Consider the following 18,308-nt stretch of genomic DNA (forward strand, 5'->3'; position numbering starts at 1 on the left):
AACAAATATTTAATTCCAACTTTAACTTTAAATAAAAATAAACCAAGAACTTAACAATGAAAACAATTCTAACAAATATTATAAATTTAGAGAGAGAGAGAGAGAGAGAGAGAGAGAGAGAAGATGGTCGAGAAATTTAATTCCATCGTCTGCATGGGCTTCCCGGGCCCATGCAAGACGACCTTCCTTGTTTTGCATGGGCTTCATTCCTTGATGGTTCACGCACAGCCCCTTTAATTTTGCGCTAGCCCATTCGTCCAAGCTGCTTTGTGTTGCATGTGTCATGCTAATTCACGGCCCAGCATTGTTCTTTAAAGCTCACGCACGACCTCTCTTCATTTAACGGCCCAGCTCCTAGCATGCATGGGACGGGCCTTGCTTTATTCTTTCACATGCAACCACGTGCATGGACTTCAGGCATACGGCTTCTCCAAATTTCCTACAAACAGCCTGTAGAAGCCCACTTCCCTCACGCACAATTCACGTACATTTTAATTTTAATTTTTATTTTTATTTTTAAAAATTATCTTATAATAATTAAACATAAATATTTAAAAATTTACGGTAAAATAGGATAATTATCTTAATGTTATCGAATGAGCTCAATGACTAAAATACTGGACATAATTAAGTATTTAGTTAAAATGATAACACTTAATTAACGCATTTAAATACTTAATTAAGTTATGCGTAATAAGAGAACCTACTATTATAAAATATACCATTATATACATGCTTTGAGTTGGATGGTGAGGATGAGCGAAACAAGAAACCGCACCTAGGATAAGACCCTAGAGGGTATCAAAATTAAAACAAGAAATCTAGGTTTTGTTATACAGACAAAATGGAGTGTCTACAAGGACAACATGTCCACGGGATACCAAACCAAAACTAGGGTGATGAATTGAAAAATTCCCCAAGGCTCAAGAAGATTAAACAATGGGTAATTGCCCTGCCTTAGTATTTATTCTAGGTTTTATGGTAAGAACACGCTTGTCTTATGACTAATTATTGAAAATTTCACTTGTTAGTTTGTCACACGTTCGAAATATTAAGTAGATAACTAAGTGGATAATGAGTGTTTGATCTTACGATGTCACTCACTTAGAGTTACAAACTCCAATATCACCTATTAGACTGGGAAAATCCATGGATGAGTTCGATATATGTAAATGAGTACCAATTTGACCCAAAAGTTTAAATCTATTAAGTTTTAAGTTCAACCATGTATATAAACATTCATCTTTCACTTTATTTTTCCAATGTATGACAGGCTTACAAGTGAAATTCTCACTATTTCATACATGACAACAATTTATTTAACACAAATTTTGATCTTATGAGAGTGGCATGGCGAATCGCTTGCTTAGTAAGCCAACGAGGTCGTTGGAGGTTAGGCCATAAAAGAACTTTTGATACGTAAATCAAGGATAGTTTGTAGAATAAATAAGAAATGAAACATTAGTTACGAGTAAATATATTACCATTCCCTCAATTTTGTCACCGAACAATAAATAGACTTAAAATAGTAAGGACTACATGACAACACTCACTTATTAATAAAACCTAAATATGTTTTTTAGTTAATTAGAGATCTACAGTAGGTCTAACTAAGCAACAAAAAATAACTCATTTTTTATAGCATATATCTTTCCGTCTCGCACTAGATTTGGATTTGAAACCAAAATCTCTGACACATAAGTATCAAGTTTTAACTAATGGATTGAGAAAACCATTGAGAAAAATTAATGGATTGATGCATCCATAGAAGATGACAGAAACAACAATTTAAAATAATTAAGGTCTATGAAAAAAACATAATAAGATTAAATTATATAATGTGAAAAGAATCCTATGCAGTAGAATTGTGGAAACACCAAGAACACTACAAATTGCGAACAACCCACTTTGAATGGACTGCAAATATAATAATATTAATCTCTTGCGCGTGGTATATATTTATACATGTCAACCCCCTTTTGATTTCTCATGAGGAGCATAAGGATATGATTATTTAGTGCTATAATTATTTTTGTTGGATAATATATATATATATATATATGAGAAAGGATATGATTCAAAGTTGCGTTTTGGTGGATTTATTCTCATGGAAGTGCTCGTCTTTCAAATCAAATGTTGTCAATAAAACCCACTTTAATTGATTCTCTTTTGATACTCTGTGTGCTTTTGGTTAGGTTTGATTATATTTTTAATATTTTAATTTTTTCAGGTTTGGTTAATTAAATCCTTCAATAACATGAATAGACGTGATAAAATAGATAAAAATTCGTTTATCTGAATTGAATTTGACTTGTTTAAATTGATTCATAATGGATCCATACATTAAATGAATCGAATATGGTTTAAACTTTTTTTATCCGCCTCTAAATGAGTCGGTTGATAGGTTTAGAATTTTATCTGATGGATATTCTTCTATCCGCTAACAACTAATGTTTAAATTCATTGATAATCTCATATGCTCACACTTATTAGGCATCATTTCAATTAGCGTAAGTTCTATTGACCGATGTCAAGTCTTACACTCTCAACTCTTGTATTACTGTATGCATCTTTGAATCTATGCTATGCTCACATTCAAACTCAAGCCCAAATACTCAATTTTCTTATGATTAAAACAAAAGTTTCTAAATTCATATTCTGAAAAAAATTAAAAAAAAATTATAATTTTGTGATTAGTTATTAAATTTTTAACATATTACCAAATTAAAACTTTAAAAATAACTTCAGTTATTGTGTTAGAAAATAAATTGCGATGGAGAAAAAAATTTTATTAAGGATAAGAATCTGTCACAGAGCTATTTAATTTGAACTGGCATAAATTCGTCACTTGAATGAGCCAGATATAGATTGTAATATCTTGACTTGATAATCCGCCTAATCCACCACAGATTATCCAACCCAATCTAAATGAGGAATTATATAGAAATATTATAAGAAGCTTTTGCATTGACATATTTACTTTATGATACAAACTTTTGCAATTTATTCCAAATTCTTGAATTATGTTTTGAAAAAAAAAATCCTTTAGTTAAAGGTAGGATAGAAGCTTATAATTTTTTTAAGGTCGTGTTTGAAATTCGTACAATATTAAGGATGTGTTTAGATTAAGGATTTTATATAGAGAAAGAAAAGGAAAGGAAAAGAAAAAGAAAACTCATTTTCCATTGTATTTTCCTTTTATATTAAATACTATTGAAAATAAAAATTTATTTTAATATGATTAAAAATATGAAAAAAGACAAATATTAATGACGTATAGGATCAAAATACTGTTCATATATTTGATGTATTTTTTATTTATTTATTTTCCTTGGTAACCATACGTAAAAAAGTAAATTTTTTGATATTTTTCTTTTGTTTTTAAGTAATTTCCGAGATACAAGGGAGGCTAAAGAAATGAAAAGAGACTAAAGAAATGAAAGAAAATACGACATAATTGACTTTTTCATGCTTGATTTTGAAGAATTTTTTCTTTTTAAAAAGGACCATAAGAATAAACTTTTATTTTAATATATTCAGTATTGAAAGAAACTATAATAAAAAATAAAAATTCTTCTTATTTTTCTAAAGCCGTGTTGTCAAAGCCTTGTGGACACTCAATTAATCTAATGAAATAATGGGTCTGTTTCTATACATGAGAGAGAGAGAGAGAGCAAATGAAATAATGGGTCTGTTTCTATACATGAGAGAGAGAGAGAGAGAGAGAGAGAGAGAGAGAGGAGCATGTTACAAATCTGATTCTCATATTTGATAGATCTTGCTGTTGAAAATTTAACAGGTTACTCCTATAATTATTGTCCAACAAGAGTCGTGAAAACTTGAAGACCACCACCACTCCTCAGTTTCCTTTTTCCTTTCCTGAGGGCTGAGGGGTGGGGTGAGGAGGGATCCAAACACAATCAAATTTAATAAAAAAGATCAACTATGATGGGCTCAGGGGTCAAATTTGGAGATTAAACTTTTTTATAGTTTGGGTCTATATACAAATGAGTGAGTGCAGAGGACACTTCTAGAAATCTATGATGGGCTCTCCAATGGTGAGATTTCTCTCCACAGTCCAAGGCAAGTTAAAGAGCTTCGCCATTATGAATTTGAAGATCTTGTTCACATTTATGTTGTGGGTTGCACTTGAAAAAAATAGGGTTGCCTTCATTGCCTTTGCACAAGCCCTTGCCTGCACCCATTTCCATCAGCACCCGCCACCAAACAAATTAATACGCAAATATACAGAGTACTTCACAAGTTAATCATTCATCATCACACAGATTATTCTCCCAAAAAAAGGTCTCTCTCTCTCTCTCTGCTTCGTGTGCTCTGTTTTTCTTAAAGAGAATGGAATCCCAATTGCGAACTTTGTAGAGATGCGCCCACTTGTACGCGGCGAGAGAGAGAGAGAGAGAGAGAGAGAGTGGGAGATTGCTCAATTTTCTTTTCATTTCCAAAAAGCAACACTTCCAAGTCATTCTTAACCCAAATATCTAAGAAATTGACTAAAGCAGGACCCCCATGTTTCCCTAAACATTCCTCATGCCCACAAGCTATCCATTTATATAAATATACCCATATGAGCTGTAATACCAATCCACAGATTCCCAATGTCACCATCTCAATATTAATGGTGAAATTAACATTCTAACTGGAAAGTTGAAAGTGTGGATCCTAAAAGTCCAAATTATGTGAATTTGGATGAATTGTGATATTAAATTGTATTGGGTTTTGCTTAAATTTGAATGAATTTTGAAATTAAGATTATGTTTTTCATCTTCTTGGGAAAAAGTGCAATTAAGAAGATGAGCAGAAGGTTCTGAGAAAAAAATGCATGCGAGTGGTGTACCTGAGTCACTATGGTCCATTGCAAATCCGGGGGAAGTTGAACGAAGTCATCAAATTTAGTCCCAATCAGAATGGGAATGGCTGTCTGCAAATTAAATAAAATGAAAAAAGATTAGAAGATAGGGATGTAATGTGACACATTCTCGTAATTTAAAACAAAGTCCTCTGCAATTATGGGCTTCACTCACTTCGAAAGTGAAATTCTCTGATACCCTTCAACTCATCCACACCCTTCATTTAATAAAAGTGCCCATTGAGTTGGTCGGATTTTGAACTTGGAATCAATGATCAAATAATTAAAATCACTCAGTTCACCAATCTTTTCCCCCAACAAGTACTGTTATGAAATAAATGGTGAGATCAACCCAGTCTTCTTTTTATTATTGCACTTTAAAAAGCAGTACTCTGTCTCTAATGGAAGGTGAAACCCATAAAGAGAGTAGAAAAGTAGAAATGAGGCAAATGGCAAAGCCTCATTAGTCATTATTACTACTAGAGTTTTACCCGGTGCAGATTTTGCCATTACAGACATGTATTAAGCAAAAGAATGATAGGTTCTGTAAAAAATTATCTTCTGCAATGTACAGGGGACGAGTGTTTTGAAATATATCAGTACCTGATTCCACATTCTAGCTTGACTGTACCATCCGATAACACTGCAAAGGTACAGAAAATGAAAAGGGTCTATTAATTTCCTCGCAATTGTTAATCTTTGATTTGTTTGCAATTAGAAGATTGGGTGCTTATGAGCAGACCTGTTTAGGGTGCATCTGCTAGTGAGGTCGAACATGAACAAAATGGCTACTGCATCTTTACAAGCAATCGGGACGTGATCGAGTGATTTGTGGTCACCTGTTTCCAAATATTTTCAACAGAACTGCATTAAAAATCAAATTTACTAATACCTACTAAATATTAAAAAATAAAAAATAAAGAAAGAAAATCGCAGATAAGAATCATAAATTAGCTAAATTTAATTACCTCCAACATCCCATATGCTGAAAGCAATCTTTGCACCTCGAACCATTAACGTTTTGTCCATTAGATTTAATCCCGACATCTGCATGCTTCTCTTTTCCTGTTCATCTCCTACATACTTAATCTTCAATATGAAGATTGAAGAACAAAAGAAAAAGGCAAAAAAAATATAAATATAATTATAAATCAACAGCTAAAGAGAGAAGCCCTGTTCTAGCAAACATTAATAATCATTGAGAAAGAAAGAATGAAAGTATGAAAATTACCCACCACGAAGCTTGTTTTCCCAATTTGACAATCACCCAACAAACTGATCTTCAAAGTCACTGAATCTGAATCTGGGTCATACCCACTAACTGTGGGGTCCCGTGGCACCAAACCGGACTCGATTGCCTCCGGCGGCGGCGAAAAAGGACTCCGGGACAACCGGCGGTACCGGACAGGCCTCCCCACGGAGCAAACCAGAATCCTGCCCCACAGAAACTTGAAGAATTGCTTGAAATTAATGGACACCCTTTGCAGAATACCCCACCTGATGTTGACACGAACAATTTTCCGGCAAAGCTGCGTCATCTCTCCGGCTGCCTCACGAACCCTTCTCGCCATGAAACTGGAAAAGGCCTCCTGGGTTTCCCATAAAAATAAAAGCCTTCTTCTTCTTCTTATTTATCTTCTTCTTCTTCTTCTTCTTCGTCTTTTTCTTTTCTTGCTCTGGTATTTGTACGTGCTCTGTTTTTTAACGACCAGAGCTATATCCAGAGAGCACTGAGTCTACTGGCCGAGTTGTGGACTCGTTGGAAGGCGGTTGACGCGTTTGGTTTTTTAGGATACCCAAACGGTCCAAATTGGCGGCCCCTTGGGTTTACGTGGGAGCGCTGAGGAACGTGCTTATCCGGAATGGCATTATGGTCATCTCGGAAGAGGGCAGTTAGGTCAAATGGATTGTTAGACGGAGATGGACCTGTGGCCACACAATCAGCACAAGCGTCTTGAGAGGTCTGCTGACCAGAAACCAAGAACCTGATTACGCATTCAAAAATAATAAAAATTAAAATTAAAATTTATCCATGATTATAAAAATGCTAAAAATTAATATTTTCCAAAATTAAATTTAAATTAATCAGTCCGTTAAAAGCGTAATTAGACTAAGATTTAATTTAATTAAAATTTTAAATTCCAAATAAGACTAATTTAACTGATTTGTATATAATTATAATAAAAAATAATTTTTAAAATTCAAACCCCATAAAATATAACTTATGCATGTCATTTATTAGTGAAAGTAATTACTTTAATTAAATTTTATAATTTATAAAATAAAAATAATAAATTATTAACAAATTAATTGCTATACATTTTACCAATTCACTCGAAAAATTACAAGACAACTTATAAGTCTATTTGCTAATCAATTTAATTTTAAAAATTATGAAAAATAATATAAATGCTTATGAAATTAACTTATAATACCTAAATTTGTTTATTTATTTATAGATTAAAATACAAAAGAAGGTATTTTTTTTTTTTGGTATGATTTGTGGGAGACAAAAGCTGTGGTATGGGTAACGGTGAGCTTTGATTGGTTGATCTAGATCAACCCCTTTGGAATAAAGGCAAAAATATTTTTATTTATTAATATTTTTTTAAAGCTGCAAACACCAGCGCACTAGAAGAAGCTTTCCAATACCCACCCCCTTTTTCTTCTTAACAAATAATTATTTATAGAGAAAGAAAATGAAGATTAAGAAAAATGCACACTGCATGCCAAAGTCCACTTTGATAATTCCTAGCTAGTTTCAAGAATAGTCCCCACATTTTCTTTATTTTTGCATTTTTATATAAAATTCGCTGATATAATATTACGATTCTTTGAATTAGTTCATGCTTCTTCTTCTTTTTTGTACAGTCTTGATTTTTTGTTCAAAGAATTGAATTTTGAGTGGTCGTTATTTGTATGAGGATATAAAATTACTTTGCAATTTTTATTTTTAAAATATGAGAGGTACTTTTTGCTTTTTTTATTTTTTGATAAAAAATAAGCATTATATACAGATACATAAACACTAATAATATTTGTAAATTTAGAATGTTCGTCAGAATACGAGATATTAATGTAGTTTAGCTTAACATCATTAATATAATCTTCGCGACAATTGATATCTGACTTAATATCTTCATATGCCTTTTTCATTTTGGATTCTCTATATATGATAGATGACAAAGAAGCTCTCTTATGCTTTCTAAATTTACATTAAATCAAGATCTAACTTATTTTTATTGATAATAAATATCAAAAGATAAAATAAATATCTTCAAAATTAATTATTTAAATTAGTATTAATTTATTTAAATAATGCTCGCATCGAATTAATTGTTTGTGCAGTTTTCCTTTTTCAAATTAGATAATCTATTTAACGAGGTCTTATAAGCATATCAACAAACTCACTTGTACTAACTTTCTTTCTTGTTTTAATCCAATACCAATACCATGTAAAAGTCAGTTACTCAATAGCTTAATCAAGAATTTTCCAAAAAAAGAAAACATTTTTCATGGAGTTTTGAACTCTTCCTATATATATTTTTACCACAATAACTCCAATTCTAAGTTTCAATTTTTTTTATTGTGTTATTGGAAGATGCAAATAAAGAAAGTGTGCATTCTTTTAATTAGAATTCTATCTTTCAATAATTTATTTTTTTTTTTTCCAAAAAAAGAGAAGGGCGAATAAATTTTAATTTTTTTTAAAAAATACAAACAAATGTTGTTGCTACCTAAAGCCCTTCACAAATCTTGCACAATTCCTAAGTTAAGTATTAGAGTGATCCTCAAGATACACCTTGTGTCTTTCAAATTATTTTTATTTATACTTTTTTAGGTGATCATGATCAAGATCAAGTAAGCCATTCCATTTTTTACAATAATAAATATATACATACATAAATCAACAAGGACTACCAATTAAATTATTATTTATCGAACAACGCTCAAAACGCATAATCTTTAATCATTACATGCATCTTCAAAAATTACACAGCCACTTTTCTTTCACTGGCCACCATTATTAGGGCAATTAATTAATATAATGCGGGGGGCCATTGCCCATTTAATTATCAATAGAAGACTAGTCAAATAGGGTATGTTGCCCTTAGGGGAGGTCCTATGGGAGGGGGCTAGGGCGGGTTCAAGGTGGTGGACTCACCTAGGCTGCAGCCTAGTCAGTGTAGTTTCAAGTTAGGCCACTCGTGGCTTGGTAGGATTTGACAAGAGAGTGCAAAGGGTCGCTATGGCTATGCCCACTAATTTGAGGGCTGTCTGCCCTACACATGGGGGGGGATTATTTTGACCAGTGTTCAGTCGTAATTCATTCATTGGGTTTGGTTGGGGGGACACGGTGGGCGGTGCACAAGTGTGGACTCCCAGACCTATTAGCGCACCTAAGCTTCTTCAATATGAACCATAGGTTAGGTCCCCATAAAAGGGGCTCTACCAAACCATGACGACTAAGAGTCTATAGTCTTTTAAAAGTTTATCTACCCAATGAAATAAAATAATTATTGGCGTATGCATCTAAATTTTAGGAATTGAATTTTAATTTGTATAAATTTTTAAAAATATAATATAAATTGTGAAAAATGAAAGATGGGTTTGATTGTGAAAATAGCTTTTATTTTTAATGAAGTATAAAAAATATTATTTTATTTTTTAATATTTATATGTAAAAGGTGAAAAATAAAAAGATTGGACAACCTTCATTTTAAATTTTGGGTTTCTAAATGTTTACCAAATAACATTTTGTTTAAGTTTTTTAAAAAGTATACAAACCATTACAAGTTTAGAAAATAAAAAAAAAATATTCCCCAACCTTCCTATACAGATTTAGAAGAAATTAAAAATAAGGTAGGATTTTAATAATTATATTAAAAATTAGAAATAAAGCTATTTTCATAAACAAATAGTACAATTTTTTTTTACTATTTATGAAATTTAATACAAATTTTAGAGAGCAAAAAAAATAATCTAGCTTTATTTTTTGTAATTTTTTAAAAATAATAAAAATGAATTTTTTTTTTACAAGTTAGAAGGTTAGTTCTTAAGTCTTATGTTTGATTTTTTTTTTTAATGAAAAATTTCAAACTTAAAGTTTAAAATTCATACTTCCAAACACCACCTAAAACATCGTTTATATATAATTCAACACTTAAAATTTTAAAGATTATATATATATATATATTGATAACCTGAGAACTTTAGCTACTACCGTACTATTTTGGACACTACGGTGTGACACCAAATTCAGGGGTGAAAGCTTTTAAAAATTTTATATATATTGATAATTCGACAACTCCAACCACTATCGTGCCACTTTGGACACTATAGTGACACAATCCTGGTAATTTATCGAGATAAACTTTCAAAGAGGAATCGAATCCGTGATCTTCAAATAATCAAAGTTACAATCGTTCTTATCACTTGGGTTAACCTGATTGGACGTAAAGGTTTTCTATTGAAGCATCAAATTTAAATGAAAAGGAAAATAAATAGTGCGTAATAAAAAATGGAGTGTTTAATTTCATAAAGCATGGAGCTATTAAAGAAGACACACGTGTAGGGAAATCCAAGGAGGGAGAGAGGATCACGACTTCCTTACTTGACAGCAGCGGGCGATAGAAATATTAGGGTCCGCCAAATCTCATCACACTGACTGAGCCTACATGCGTGTTCATTTCTCATTGGTCCAGATTTAAATAATAACCAAGATGGCTACCTCCAAACTATACAATTATTTATTTATTTATTTATTTATCATCCAAATCTAAAACTGTAAAAGAAGAATGAGGGGCCAAGTAGCTTGCCAAATGGAACAACCCTTGTCTGATTGTCATTTAATCATCAACCGTACATTAATGGTGGGATTAATTAATTGTTAATTAATGAATTAATTTAGTCCAGCCATTAGCCAAGCCTTGGATTTTTGTGTTTATTGTTGTATAAGGATGAATTGTCCAACAAGAACAATTTCGTGGGGACATGATATTTTGAGATTTGATAAGAACACAAGTTAATTATTTAATTATGAATTTGATTGATGTCATTTGCATACTTGTGCATCTTACTTATGCTAGTATTGGACCGACTAATTGGACTTCCATCATTTTTAGATCTTATTTTAAATGATAGTTTGTTGTGAAGTTTTAATCATTTTACACACACATGTTTGAATGAAATATCAATATTTATAGCAAAATAGTCTATCTAAACATTCTCAAATTATATTTCATATTTTCTTCTTTCATCTTTTTCCTTTCTTTTTTTTTTTTTTCTCTTCATAACTTTTCTTTGTAGTGCTATGTCATTTTTAAAGGTTAACTCTCATTTAGTGTTTGGAAAGTTAGAATTCGGACCATGAATTTAGATTTGTTAGTATTAAGGAATAGACAAACTTAAGTTATTAAATTTGTTGGCACCAAAGGAGTCAATGGGTGGGTTTAATATACATGGGTGTGCACCAACTTGATCCAAAAGTTTAAATCTATTAGATTTTGAACCAGATAATGTATAAAACACCCATCATTCACTCAATTTTTCTAATATAGGACAAACTCACAAGTGAAATTCTCAACAATCTCCCCCTCATTAGTGAATTCCAATTACTCCCCTTGAATGAAATTCGTTCCATTATAGGAGTAAGGTCAATTCTCCAATAGTTACTCAAGTGATCCTTATCATCGCACCTTACTTCAATCGGATTGCATTGCACATGCCTTTGAACCAATCTTACCTTCCACGTATTGACCATATTCAAATCCATCTTCCAAACCTAGATAATTCTTATTGGTTTTGGTCACACACTTGGTCCTCCAGCTATAAGTACGTCAGAAAAATTAACTTCACGCTTTGATTTATTTTTAATGATGTCATTCACTCATAGTTATGAACCGTCAACTCTGATATAGAATTTGCAGAACACTTTCATTGATATGAAGATGTCCTATATATAGGACTTGTATAAGGTATAGTTGTTACAAATTCAAAAGTATTTAAATACCAAATTAAGAAGATCATAAACTATCAAATACAAACAAATATTCAAGTAATACAACTGAAGAATCTCATGTTTTCGCTGAACATCAGGTATCAACAAATCTTCAACTGCAAAATTCTCGACAAATCAGCAATCGACAAAACCGTCGACAATTTGCCCAGGTTATCATAGACTATCGGATATCAACCAATCTTCAATTGTAAGGATTCTCGCAAATCAGCAATCGACAGAACCGTCGACGGTTTCAGTATTTCGGTGACAATTTAGTGAAATCTTCAATAGTTTTCTTTTGGAGTTGTTTTTGTTTGAATCCATCAAAGTAAATGTCGATGTGTATATAGTAACTGTCGATGATTGGTTGGAAAACTACACAATTTCCTTGATACACCCTCGCAAGATAGGCGTCCCATCAAATAAGTCGATCTTGGAACATAGAGACTGAAATTTCTGATGTTATAGAGCCTTAATCAAGAGGTCTGCAAGCTGATCGTGGGTGCTGGCATGAGATACTCGCAGCGTTCCTTTGGTGACCATATCACGAACAAAATGAAGATCAATAGCAATATGTTTCATCCTCAAATGCATAAGAGGATTGAGACTTAACTAAGTGGCATCAATATTATCACAAAAAAAAAAAAAAATGTGGGGGTTTTGTAATCGAAATACTTAGTTCATGAAACAATGAATGAATCCAATCAAGCTCGAAGGTGGCTGAAGCAAGAGCTCGATATTCCGCCTTGGTGGAGGAACGAGCCACGACACACTACTTGCACGTGCTCTAGGAAATGGGACAATCACTTAAAAAATAAGATAGGTAAAGGTGGAGGATCGGGTATCCCTCTCACCAATCCAATATGTTTTAGAGAACCCTTGAAGAGTGAGATTCCCGATGTGCTTGAGGAGAATGTTGTGATGAAGAGTGCCCTTCAAGTATCGCAGAACGCGTTTGGCAGCAATCTAATAAAACTGAGATAGTTTATGCATGAATTGAGCCAACTTATTTACTGGGAAGGCAATGTCGAGCCGAGTAAGAGAGAGATATTAGAGAGCTCCTATAACTCGGTGATACGCAGTCAGATCAGTAGGAGAAGAGTCATCCTAAAGCTGAAGAAGATCCTTTGTGGCAGGTGGCGTGATAACTACCTTAGTAGCATCCATCTTGGTGCGAGAAATAAGATCCCGAGTATATTTTTGTTGAGAGAGAAACAACCCACAGGTAACTGAAATCACCTTGACACCAAGAAAATAATTCAAGGGACCAAAATCCTTTAGTGAAAACCGATGACCAAGCTGCTGAACAACTTTAGAGATAGCAGCTAAATTACTTCCAGTGAGTAAGAGATCATCCATATATACGAGAAAATAGAGGATAACAACATCACAATTGTAAATAAACAAAGAGTAATCATATTTGGACTGCTGAAATCCCAGTTGAAGAAGACAAGCACTCAGTTCTTGATACCAAGCACGAGGTGCTTGTTTCAAGTCATAAAAAAACCTCTTTTAACCTATAAACGTGAGAAGGCAGATTAGGATATAAAAAATACCCATAGGTTGAACCATGAATACATCTTCCTATAGTCGGCCATGCAGAAACGTATTATTAACATCTAATTGTCGAAGTGGCCAATTTTTCTGAACAGCAATGGAGAGGACATCTTGAATAGTCACCGGCTTCACAACAGGATTGAACATCTCATTATAATCAAAACCAGGCCATTGATGAAAACTTTTGCCACCAACCGTGCTTTATAGTGAGAAATACTACCATCAAGATTTCGTTTGATACAGAAAACCCATTTGTAGTCAACAAGTATGATGGCGGAGCGCAACGAAACAAGCTCCCATGTGTCATATTTAACCAAAGCAGTGAACTCCTCAGACATAACTTGCTGCTACTTAGGATCCTTCAAGGACTGAGACACACATGTGGGCTCTACAAGTTGAGGAAGAGGGTGTTTTGTGGCAAGGTAAGGGTGTTTGGGTTTATGAATATTATTCATAGACTGGGTAGTCATATCATGAGTATAGGTGGATTGGGTATGTGTGGTGCGTGAAGATATTATCGCTGGCTGAGAATGTGCAGGGGAGGATGACGAGGACTAGGAAGCGTAAGTCGGAGCTACAGGAGCGTTGTTCGTCATAGTGGTAGGAGAGGAGGGTATCCATCCAATGGAAGACACCACTGGTATGGCAAAATCCTATGTGTTAGTACCTAAAACTAATAGAGAATGCATAGTGACATGGGCAAAGGAAGAAAAAAGAAAAACACACTCATCAAAGACCACATGCCTAGACAAATAGATGCGAGATGTAAAAAGATCCATACACTTATAGGCACTCTGTGAGCTCGAGTAACCGAGGAAGAAACAAGGCATTGATTTTGGTTGAAGTTTACTTGTGGTATAAGGTTTGAGCCATGGGTAACACTAACAACCCAAAATTCGCAACTTCTTGTAATCGGGGAGACGGCCAAAAAAACATTCAAATGAACTTTTATCTTTCAAAATAGGAGTGGTCATACGATTTATCAAATAAACTGCCGCCTAAAATGCATAGGACCAATAAGATGGAGGAAGACTCGCCTGACTCAATAGAGTGAGGCTAGTTTCGATAATGTACCAATGCCAACGCTCACTTGTACCATTTTGCTTAAGGGTATGAGGAGCGGTGGTCATCCAACTAATGAAATTAGAAGAGAGAAATTTGCGAAGAGCTTGATATACGTCCCCATTATTAGAGTACAAGTATTTGATTTGAAAACCAAATTGTTTTTCAAGTAGCCCTTCCAACTAATAGAAAAATGGAGCAAATATCATTTTTTCAACAGATGGGAAACAACCAACAATACTTGGTAAAGTGATCAACAAACGGAGGGTTGCATTTTTGCAATAAACCTTTTGAGCCGCTGAGCATAAGCTCAGGTGGTAAGGATGAGTCTGCGGCTTGCCGCTTGACGGTATAAACTTAGATTCAAACCCCGCCAGCTAAGTGTATATCCATGATTTACATCCTATGCAGGTGGAGGGCACAGTCGACATAGGCATGGGAGTAGTCCAAATGAGGGGGGTAGCACCCAATGATCTGGGGACACCTGGTGTAACCAAAAATAAATAAATAAATAAATAATAATAATAATAATAAAGTGATCAACAAACAACACATATAACCGAAACCCATCAAGTGAAGTGGAAGTCGTAAGCCCCCAAACATTAGTATAAATATATTCAAGATGATGGGTGCTAACAATAGAATTGGAAGAAAAAGGCAATTTATGACTTTTATTGCATTGACAAGCATTACTATGACACTTAGAAAATTATATGCATAGAAGTGTAAAAAAAATATTTATTAATTATTAATTAATTAAATATTATTAAACTATATTAATTAAGTAAACATTATTAAATTGAATTTATTAAATAATTAAAATAATAGATATACATATACATATATATTATATTTTATATATATATATATATATAATAGTACAACATGAAGCTTCTTTTGAACTTCTGGAATTGAATTCCTGAAATCAAACAGATTACCCCCCCCCCCAATTCACGCTCTCCTTCCCTCTCCTCACAGCCTCACTTTCTCTCCAAAAGTATTCCCTATCCTTAAGCCAAATCGAAAAATGAACACTACCACGAGATCTCGGTTTTAATCCTCAACAAATTAATCAGAGTGGATTTGTCGTAAGGTCGTCATAGGCACCACTTTAGAGATAAGGTAACCCCCTCTCTCTTCTCAATTTCTCTTCAGATCTTTGGTTAAATTGACGATCAGACGCGATATCAAGGTCCTAGCTTCCATCCTCGTTGTTTTAATTGGACCAAATTTTTGATTTGGGGATCATAGGCACCACTCTAAGGCTAAAGTGAGGAATACAAATTATGTCAGTTATTTTAAAAACTCATCCGATTAAATCATGGTATATAATTATTGAAATATTGTATATGGATTTCTGAGTATTTTTATGGGTACAAAAATTATAGTTTATTTATTAAATTGTAGTATTGGATTAAATTAGATTTTTGGAAATATTTTGGAATTAAGTTAAACTATAGAAATTTAATTATCACAAATTTTTGGGAGTATCTTTGGAGTTAAATTAAACTGCAGGATTTGATTATATTAGAATTTTGAAAATATTTGTGGGATTAAATTAAACTGTAGGATTGGATAATAATAGATTTTTAAAAATATTCCTGAGATCAAATTAAACTACAACATTTGATTATATTAGATTTTTGGGGAATATTTTGGAATTAAGTTAAACTGCAATGATTTGATAAAATAAATTTTTGACAAATATTTTGGAATTAGATTAAATTGCAGGGATTTGATCATAATGAAGTTTTTAAATATGTTACAAATTAAATTTAAATATGGAAAGTGGATTATACCCACATTTTTTTTATAAAATTTAATCGGTTAATGGGAGCGTGTGAGCCTAGGAATAGTAAGATAATTGTAATTTTGAGGTTGAGCCAATTAAGCTGGGAAAATATGATTTCAAGGTTTTGAGTTTCGAATGTCGTGGACATTGGTTTAGAGATCTTAGCATACACCCTCTCAGTATGCAAATAAAGAGAATAAATTATAATAGATATTTTTGGAAAATTAACTGGTTAATTTAAAATATGTGAAATTGAGAATATTGTATATGGTTTTGGAAAAAGTATATTATGGATATTTTCCCTGTGATTATTATATTATGATTGTCAGTCTAAAATTGTGCGGCATGAGGAATATGAACTAATAGTTTTATACTGGGAATGTGATTGATATTGAAATATATAATTTGCACTGAGAAATGATCTATGAGAAACACAGATATGATTTTATATAGTAATGAAGTTATGAGATACACAAATATGTTTTATACAGATATGATAATATGAGATATATTAATATGTTTTATACAGCTATGAAGATATGAGAAATCCATATATGTTTTATATAGATATGATGATATGAGATTTATATACAAATATGTTTTTTATACCAAAATGATGATATGAGAAATGTAGATATGTTTTATACTAAATGATGATACGTGATATATACAAATGTGTTTATATAGAAATGATGCTATGTGATATACACAAAGACATTTTATACAGAAATGATAAGATGAGATATATACAGATATGATGAGATATACAGATGTGATGAAAAATGAATACAGAAATGTGGAAATGAGAACCCTGATGGACCAGAGATATACAGAGAGTACGGTATCGTTGCTAGCATATGTGTTAGTGTAACCACACATCTTGTATATAGTGTGGTGAGACATTCGATTGGACCTGTGAAGAGTAGAGTTACTCCCTGGGGTCCAGACTAGGATTGGGTAGGCCAATCGTACTACAAACGCGTTTAGTTTTGATCTAACCTAGTAGGCTAACCATGGTTAGGTCTTGCCTATGGGCCGCACAACCCGGTCATATGGAGTGAATACATGACAATGTGACATGAATATCCTTAGGATGGTTTCTCATTACAGACGCGATAATTGTATGTTACAATATGATGAACAACCATTGAGTTACAAACGCGTTGTGTTATATGCTGGTGGATACTCGTGAGTTAGAATGGGAATATGAGAAATAAAATGAAAGATGAACAACCATGAGTTATAATTGTATGTTTATATATATATATATATATATATGATTATGAGTACATATCTGTATGTTTTTCTTACTTGATATAATTAATTAAATGAATGTGTTATGATATACTGAAAATCATGTTGCCACACACTGTCAATAATTTATTCCATCTTATTGAGAGGTGTCTCACCCAGAACTTAAACATTTCAAGAAATCAGGAGAGACAAGTGGAGCGAGCTCTGAGGTAGTGGAGATCTAGTACCCTAATATTCAGGGTAAGTATTTTAGAGTTGGAGATATGTTCTGTATAACCTTAGAGTATTTTATGAATTTATGTGGATGTATATGTATATATGTGGAGGTTATAGCACTCTGACATTGTATATGAGACTTAGACACTTTATGTATTTTGCTGCATGGATAGTATGTTTTGATGGATAGATTTCTTAATACTCCACTTCGGGTCGGGTCATGTTGATATATGGTATCAGAGATGTTTGTTAGATGATCGATTATTATTGTTTATTATTGTATTAAAAAAATGGTATAAAAATTGCAGCGTGACAATTACAAATAGATGATGAAGAGATACGAGACACTATAATTGGAAGGGAAAATGTGCGAATAACAAAATCAATAATTTTATTTGATAAATGCCCAAGTCATCCATGCCAAGTGTTAGAGGTTGTTCATTTATCAAGTGCTAAAACAGAAGAATTGGTAACGGGAGAAGCCATCATCATTGGATAGACACCATCCTGACATTTACCATGAAGAAGAGTCGCCTCGTGCTCCGATCCTTCACATGAAA

At 32.9% G+C, this 18,308-nt stretch overlaps 1 protein-coding gene across 1 annotated transcript; it reads right to left on the reverse strand.

Moving 5' to 3' along the window:
- Positions 1-3,747: 3,747 nt before the first annotated feature.
- Positions 3,748-6,665, reverse strand: LOC131145797 (septum-promoting GTP-binding protein 1). The gene is made up of 6 exons (XM_058094983.1): positions 6,103-6,665; positions 5,836-5,956; positions 5,610-5,706; positions 5,471-5,510; positions 4,856-4,939; positions 3,748-4,195 (listed from the first exon to the last, which is right to left on the reverse strand). The coding sequence occupies exons 1-6, from the start codon at positions 6,436-6,438 to the stop codon at positions 4,031-4,033; spliced, it is 843 nt and encodes a 280-aa protein (XP_057950966.1). The 5' UTR covers positions 6,439-6,665; the 3' UTR covers positions 3,748-4,030.
- Between the last annotated feature and the right edge of the window lie 11,643 nt (positions 6,666-18,308).

Source organism: Malania oleifera, chromosome 1 (genome assembly GCF_029873635.1).
Source record: "Malania oleifera isolate guangnan ecotype guangnan chromosome 1, ASM2987363v1, whole genome shotgun sequence".
Classification (NCBI taxonomy): domain Eukaryota; kingdom Viridiplantae; phylum Streptophyta; class Magnoliopsida; order Santalales; family Ximeniaceae; genus Malania; species Malania oleifera.